This window comes from Lactuca serriola, chromosome 1, assembly GCF_051521515.1.
Source record: "Lactuca serriola cultivar US96UC23 chromosome 1, Lser_US96UC23_V15, whole genome shotgun sequence".
NCBI lineage: Eukaryota > Viridiplantae > Streptophyta > Magnoliopsida > Asterales > Asteraceae > Lactuca > Lactuca serriola.
This window is the reverse complement of record NC_136408.1, coordinates 90,034,849-90,041,816: the sequence shown is the minus strand read 5'-3', so window position 1 is coordinate 90,041,816 and position 6,968 is coordinate 90,034,849. Positions and strand designations below refer to the sequence as shown.

The following is a 6,968-nucleotide window of genomic DNA, read 5'->3' as shown; positions in this document are numbered from 1 at the left end:
GCAATCACAAAACAAACAGTTGCGGTAGTTTCATGCTTGGTCTTCAAATGGGTGTGGGGATGCTCCTTCCCTCCATATCCGTCAACGATAAAACCTTCCTCTATAAAGCCCTAGTTTTTCCCAAACCCTATATCAGAACCCTAACGTCTACAAAACCCCAATTCCAACGTCCGACCAAACCTCCTCCTTTTTCAGTACACTTCTCCGGTGGCAAAACGAAATTTTACAAAGAAAATTCGGTTCAATTTGATGATCTTCCTCGAAATTGGAACCTCAAAAGGAGTTTGTTTGAGAAGCTCAAAGCTAGAGACTCAGACCCTGTTCAGATCCTCGAAGAGGATGGAGATTGGAGCAAAGAACTTTTCTGGGCTGCTGTTGGATTCCTCAATCAAAGCTCCAGATCGAACCAGGTTCTTCAGGTGAAGTTTCACATTCTTTGAACATCACTCGTTTCTTTTCAAAAACCTTTCTGTAAATTTGATCGATTTAAGGATGTTGCGCTTTTCTATGGTGCGATAGTTCATGTTTTGTAATGTTGCCCACCAGGTGTTTGATAAATGGAAAAGCAAGGATGATTCGCGAGTGAGCCAATTCAACTACGAGAGAATCATAAGTTTGTTAGTTGAAGAGGGATTAGTTGAAGTTGCAGTGTTGACCTTGAAAGATATGAAGAATTTTCATGGTTTGCAGGCTTCATCTGAGATCTATGATTCAATCATCCATGGTTTTCTCAAAAAAGAAAGATTTGAAGATGCATTGTTTTATCTTAAGGAAATGGAAGATACCAAAGTGATTCCACAGCCACATACGTATAATAAACTAATCAAAGTGTATGCAGATAATGGTTTGTATGATGATATGGCAAAGTGTGTTAAAAGAATGGAATCAAACGGGTGTTTCCCTAATCAATCTACTTATAATTTGTTAGTCAGAGAGTTTTCGATAGCTGGATTGATTAAAAGAATGGAAAGAACATATCAGATTGTGATTTCAAAAAAGATGGATCTTGAAGCCTCAACAATGGTGGCAATGCTAGATGCGTATGCCAACTTTGGGATATTGGAAAAGATGGAGAAGGTTTGTAAAAAGGTGTTGAAGTTAAAACCGAAAGTTTTCTTGAAAGATGATTTGATTCATAAAGTGGCTATTGTTTACATTGAGAACTTTATGTTTTCTAAATTAGACGATTTGGGAAACGAGCTTTATCATACCAAAACAAAGAATAGTGACATGGTGTGGTGTTTACGGATGCTTAGTCATGCTTGTCTTTTGAGTAGAACCGGAATGGAATCCGTGATTCAAGAGATGGAATACAAGAAAGTTGGATGGAATGTGACGATTGCTAACACGATGTTGTTTGCATATGCAAGAATGAAAGATTTTGAAAACATGAAAGTTGTAATCTTCAAAATGGTGGATGGAGGTGTGAAAGGTGATATTGTTACTTGTGGGATTTTGTGTGATGTATATGGGTTTGATGAGTTAAGTTGTTGGAGAAAAGTGGGATTGTTTGGAGATGTTGTGGAGTTTAAAAGTAACCCTTTGATTCTCGTTGCATTTGGAAAGGGGTGTTTTTTGAAAATTGTTGAAGAACTTGATCATAGAGAGAGTAAAGTTTGGAGCTATGAGCATCTCATCAAGTTGGTGAAGCAACATCAAATTGATGAAGATAGGTTTTCATGAAATGAATGATGTGAATCTCATTAGAAAATCTCACTCTTTCTGTTTAGAAAACTTGTAGAAACATTAAACCCAAAAATACTTGTGTAATTTTTCTTGTTAAAATTACTAAAATACCCTTTCGCCATATATTTTTACAAATAAATGTCTTTCTCTCCAATTGCCATGCCACTTCCTCTTTTCCTCTCCAATTTCACAAATTACTACTAGAGAAATCAAATGCCACTACTTAAAAACAAAAATTCAAATTCAAATGAAGAAGATTATCAATCCAAAAGTACAAAAAGAGAATCAAAAGTGTCCATGTATCAACAATCTACACAAAATAAGAAAACACAATCAAATTTTTTCCCCTTTTTCGGCTCCTTGGGAGCAGAATCCGCTCCAATATATAACCTTAAAGTTCTCAAAATACACAATAGACATACTATCCATCTCACAAGTTGTAACTTACCAAAAAAGAAAAAGTCAAAATTAAAATTACCAAATACTCTTCTCTCCCTGAAATAAGCATTCTCTTTTAAGACTCAATTCATATGAACATTTTTATAACAATAAGAAGACATGAAGATTTCCTTAATTTTCAAGAAGTTTGAACAGCAAGCCTCTGTAAATGCTCAAAGAAGACTTGAAGATTGACATCATCAGTGAAGATGACATCCATTCCAGCTGTAGCCACTTCATTGTTATATGTTGCTGATGGATTCAACTTAGCCAATAAGAATCTTGCCTGTTTTTCACATATTAATGAGTTAATCACTTAATGTATTCAAACACCAACCCTTTTACCTATTTGCAAAAATTTGTTATTTGGAATGCAAGGGTAAAATGGTCATTTAGTTTCGTTCAAACGGTTTTATTCAGTCTAGAAAAGAAACAAACCTTATGTATACATTATACAACAACACTATCTGTAATTTACTTAACAACTAATCAATATCGTGAAATTTGTTATTTGGAATGTGAGGGTAAAATGGTCATTTACCTGAGAACCATGTTGATCACACACCACCAATCGTGGGACAGGAAACCGCTCACGTATTATCAGTTCTGCATCATCATGTGGCGCTTGTAACAACTGAGCAAATGCCTACAAAAACAATATATATATTAATCTGATGTTTTTTCTTTTTTTTTTTAATTATAAAAAGGAAATGAGGGAAAATGAGAAAAAGTACTTGATGTTCAGGCTGATGTTGGTAGCCATTGTTTCTCCATTGAGCAATTGTCATGCCATGAAAAACAACTACACTGAAATAAGAATCTAACAACAAGATTCTATCAGCTGAAATTGATGCCACATCAAGCAATGCAGGAGAAGGAAGTGAGTTAAATGAATATGAAATCAATGAAGGCTGAATCATCACAGTTGCATTTGTTATGCTTTCTCTGTTTAACATCATCCGAAAATAAGCAGTTTCATCTGGACTATTATTAAACACCTGCCAGCGTTTCATAAAATTAAAAAAACTCAACATATAACAAAAAGGGCAATTTAGTAAATTAACAACTTTTTACCTGAACGAATTGTGATCTTCGAAGATTGAACATGAATTGAGGGAACAATGAGAAACTAGGGTTTAAAGAAAATGAAGAGGGGTCGTCTTTTCTATAGTCCCCAAATTTGGAACATAGGCGAATTAGGTTTCTATCTATCCACCTTGTTGCATCAAATGCTTCCTGAAAAGGGTAATTCGGTAAATAAAATTTATATATTTGATTTGTATAAAAAAGTAGTAGAAAGGAAAGTGCAAATTCACCTCCATTTCCATTTTATAAGAAGTTAATCTAGCCATTACTACAGCAGCAGTCTCTTGATCAAAACCTTGCATTAATTCCTGTTAAAGAAAAGGGTAAATAAGTCTTTTAGCCAGATAAAGAAAAGGGTTTTACTATTTTTTTTTACCTCTGAAACAACAGCACTCTCTACCCATCTTCTAGTGATTGTAGTAACTCGTAGTTTTGGTTGCCCATCAACACCCTGGTATCTGTACCAAAATGACCGTTTTACCCTTACATTCTCAAAGAAACAATTTTAATGTGGGGAAAAAAAGAAAAGTGAGTTTACCTTGTGGTGGTTTGTATATACAACTGTGGATTTACATTTCCAGAAGGATCTTTATCACTTGATGATATATCAAAGAAAACAGTCAAACAAGTGTCTTTATCAAGTCCACATAGCTTCCATGATGTGGTGTTCCCTTGACCTATCACTGTGTTTGCAACAGCAGGTCCTTTCTGCAACATAAATAGCAAAAAAAAATTATTATATACAAATTGGTAAAGATTAATGAACAATTTAGTAAATGACTAAATTGCCACCTTTTCCAAGGATGTGCAAGGTCCAATGATCCCCTGAATCTTGATATCCTTTGAACATGTAATATCAAGTGTGCCACTGAAAGTAATATAATCACAATTCACAAATTCATTATACATCAAATAATATGATGATGAATGATAATATATTCAACTTATGTACTCACTTATGAGCAAGGCCAAGAGACTCTTCTCCTTTCTCAAAAACACGTTTGAATGAATCTTTAAAAACTGAATGACCAAAACTTTCAGCTAAAACAACAAGTCCACCAGTTCTTTCAATGATCACCTTCATTTCTGCAACTCCAACCTAAGAATATAGAAAAGGTTCAGTTACGAACAGAATGATGGAATGAATAGAAGAGTTAAGAGAATGAATGTTGGTTGACCTGGTCAAGGGCAGAAGCAAAAAGATCCAAAACATGACCCTGGCTGACCATTTGCTTTGCAAGTTCTTCATAAAACTGAACTGCTTTTCTGAAATATGGTGCTGCATCTTTGTCCAGATCTTTATGTGAACGAACAGGATCTGAGAGATCTTTGGATATAATCTGAAAGAAGATTGAAGGGAGATGGAGGTTTGGGTTTAATGGGAAGTGGAAATGATTCAATGAAAAAATGGATATCAAAATGGCTTACTGAACCAGGGCCTTCTGTGCAGGGACCTCCGACTAGTGCCACCATACGAGCACCTGTTCCAGGCAAGCAAGCTCCAAGCAGACCTGCTGCAACACTCAATGCGACTCCAGTACACCTTAATGAACGATTACCAGGAGCAACAGGCCATTGATCTGTTCCTAGTTCCTCCAGAAGCTGAATTATGGATTTGATAAGCATCCGATTGAGAGGAATGGATTGAATTTAAAACGATGTGATGATAAAACTCACCGAATGGATAATGTATGCACCCTCGGAAGCAGGTAGTAAGAACCTTGTGACACCAGCATTTGGTTGTACTGGTCCTTTCTGAAACCCTTGCCCTGGCACCGGCACGCCACCAGGTCTTCGGCCACCGGCGAAACCTCCGCCTAACCCCAATTGCTCTAGAACTTGATCTTTGGTCATCTCTTTTGATCCTCGAAAAACATAAACCTTTGACATATCGGAATATCCCAATTCATGAACCTGAACCTGAGTTCCGAAAGAAACAAACCCGACCAAAGCGTTTTCTGGTAAGAATTCAAGCGCCTGTTGTAACGCCGATTTCGCAAACCCTAATTCTTCCTCGATCATGCAGGTGTCAAGTACGAATACGTAGACAGGTGGAGGAAGCGTGTGGTGGACGTCATGAACAGGAAGTGCGTATTCGATAGTGGTGTATTGAGGGTAGAGTTCAGCGGGAACGTTAGTTTCGGAGATGCCGGAGAAGTGGTGAGGGAAGTGGTTGCGTTGGAAGCAGAATGGGCAGATCCAGATGAGGGCGGAGAAGTCGACGCGGCAGAAGGGATTAAGTACGGCGGAGCAGGTCTTGCATCTGAGTGGCTCGTAGGGATTGGTGGGGATGAGAGGGTGAGTGCGGATCGGCGAGATCGAGGCGGCGATTGGAATCACACACTTGCTGGCTTCAACTTTTGTGCGTGGCCAGGCGTTCCAGGTCATACGAACTCCGTCGATTCCCTCTGGATCGGTATTCGCCATCTCCGTCGCCATCTTGCCTGCAAAATTGAAGCTTTTTCTGGGGGTTTTGTATAGTTGGATTGAAGATGGTAAGAAAGGGGTTGGCGACCCCTTTGGGGAAGATGGTGAAAAGGGATCACTGAAAATGATTAGAAATCTGAGAATTGGAGTCAAATGGAGAGAGAGGAGTGAAGGGCGACTACTGTTTTGTGAGCTTCAGTGATGGATTGGGATCGGGTGTGGTTGATCATCTATGAACCTTCATAATCATAGTGTCTTTTTTGATAAAACTGGTTTTGATTCATTAAAAATGTCTTTTTTTTATAATAAATACAGGCATATTTATAAAAATAGTTGAATGAAGCTTTTAATCAAAAATAACTAATTTTATTTTGTTTTCAAAAAATGACTACTTTGTATTGTCATATACTAAAAAATTGTTCTCAGATGTCATATTCTCATTAATTTGGTCACATGTCACATGTCATATTCTCATTGATTTGGCCACATTATTTTCAATTATTTTTTTTCACAATACATTTTATGGTTTTTTCAAATTTTAGTTTTTATATAATATCTAAATATAATAATTACAATAAATATAATAATAATAAACACTGAAAATGATTAGAGATCTGAAAATTGGAGTCAAATGGAGAGAGAGGAGTGAAGGGCGACTACTGTTTTGTGAGCTTCAGTGATGGATTGGGATCGGGTGTGGTTGATCATCTATGAACCTTCATAATCATAGTGTCTTTTTTAATAAAACTGGTTTTGATTCATTAAAAATGTTTTTTTTATAATAAACGAGGCGAATGTCCGCGCGTTGCGAAAAAACATCTATATAGCTGAAATCTTTACAAATATATATAATTTTTTAAATATAACAATAATGTTGTTTTTAAATTTGATATAATAATTTTTATACTAAGTTGATATAATATATTGATTATTTTGAATTATATGATAATATATATATATATATATATATATATATATATATATATATATATATATATATTAAAAGTGCATAATCTCAATCTTTTGAATGACCTCTACCCGTGGGTTACTCATGAATAAAATTAAATATGATATGCAGTTTAATGTTATTTATAGTTGTTGTTATTGTTAATTAAATTTTTAAATTTATTTGTTTAACGTTTTAATTTCTATCATTGTAATTATTTAAAACGTCAAACAATTTTTTTTAAAGGTAACAATATAATCATTTATATAGATTTATTTTTAACTATTGTTATTGGAAGTTATTTTAAACTACTTATTTCAAACTTTTAACGATTATAAAAATATCTTTAAGAAATATTTTAGTTAAATTGATATTACAATTTAGT

The 6,968-nt window shown here is 35.2% G+C and overlaps 2 protein-coding genes across 2 annotated transcripts; one reads left to right on the top strand and one right to left on the bottom strand.

Annotated features, from left to right (window-relative positions):
- On the top strand, positions 1-1,809 carry LOC145094892 (Pentatricopeptide repeat (PPR) superfamily protein). Its single transcript, XM_079032881.1, has 2 exons — positions 1-419; positions 547-1,809. The coding sequence occupies exons 1-2, from the start codon at positions 33-35 to the stop codon at positions 1,681-1,683; spliced, it is 1,524 nt and encodes a 507-aa protein (XP_078889007.1). The 5' UTR covers positions 1-32; the 3' UTR covers positions 1,684-1,809.
- Positions 1,810-1,909: 100 nt separating this feature from the next.
- LOC145094881 (protein transport protein SEC23 E-like) lies at positions 1,910-5,888 on the bottom strand. The gene is made up of 12 exons (XM_079032870.1): positions 4,888-5,888; positions 4,639-4,812; positions 4,389-4,550; positions 4,167-4,309; positions 4,003-4,078; positions 3,749-3,918; positions 3,587-3,668; positions 3,441-3,518; positions 3,199-3,360; positions 2,859-3,122; positions 2,666-2,770; positions 1,910-2,410 (listed from the first exon to the last, which is right to left on the bottom strand). Exons 1-12 carry the CDS (start codon positions 5,647-5,649, stop codon positions 2,264-2,266), a joined length of 2,325 nt encoding a protein of 774 aa, XP_078888996.1. The 5' UTR covers positions 5,650-5,888; the 3' UTR covers positions 1,910-2,263.
- Positions 5,889-6,968: the final 1,080 nt, after the last annotated feature.

Excerpts from the sequence above, each read along its gene's own strand:
- LOC145094892 (XM_079032881.1), top strand. The coding sequence starts at position 33 with ATGCTTGGTCTTCAAATGGGTGTGGGGATGCTCCTTCCCTCCATATCC. Across the intron at positions 420-546 it reads GATCGAACCAGGTTCTTCAG|GTGTTTGATAAATGGAAAAG; the intron begins GTGAAGTTTCAC and ends GTTGCCCACCAG.
- LOC145094881 (XM_079032870.1), bottom strand. The coding sequence starts at position 5,649 with ATGGCGACGGAGATGGCGAATACCGATCCAGAGGGAATCGACGGAGTT. Across the intron at positions 3,123-3,198 it reads GAAGATCACAATTCGTTCAG|GTGTTTAATAATAGTCCAGA; the intron begins GTAAAAAGTTGT and ends AAACGCTGGCAG. Across the intron at positions 2,771-2,858 it reads AACATCAGCCTGAACATCAA|GCATTTGCTCAGTTGTTACA; the intron begins GTACTTTTTCTC and ends TTGTTTTTGTAG.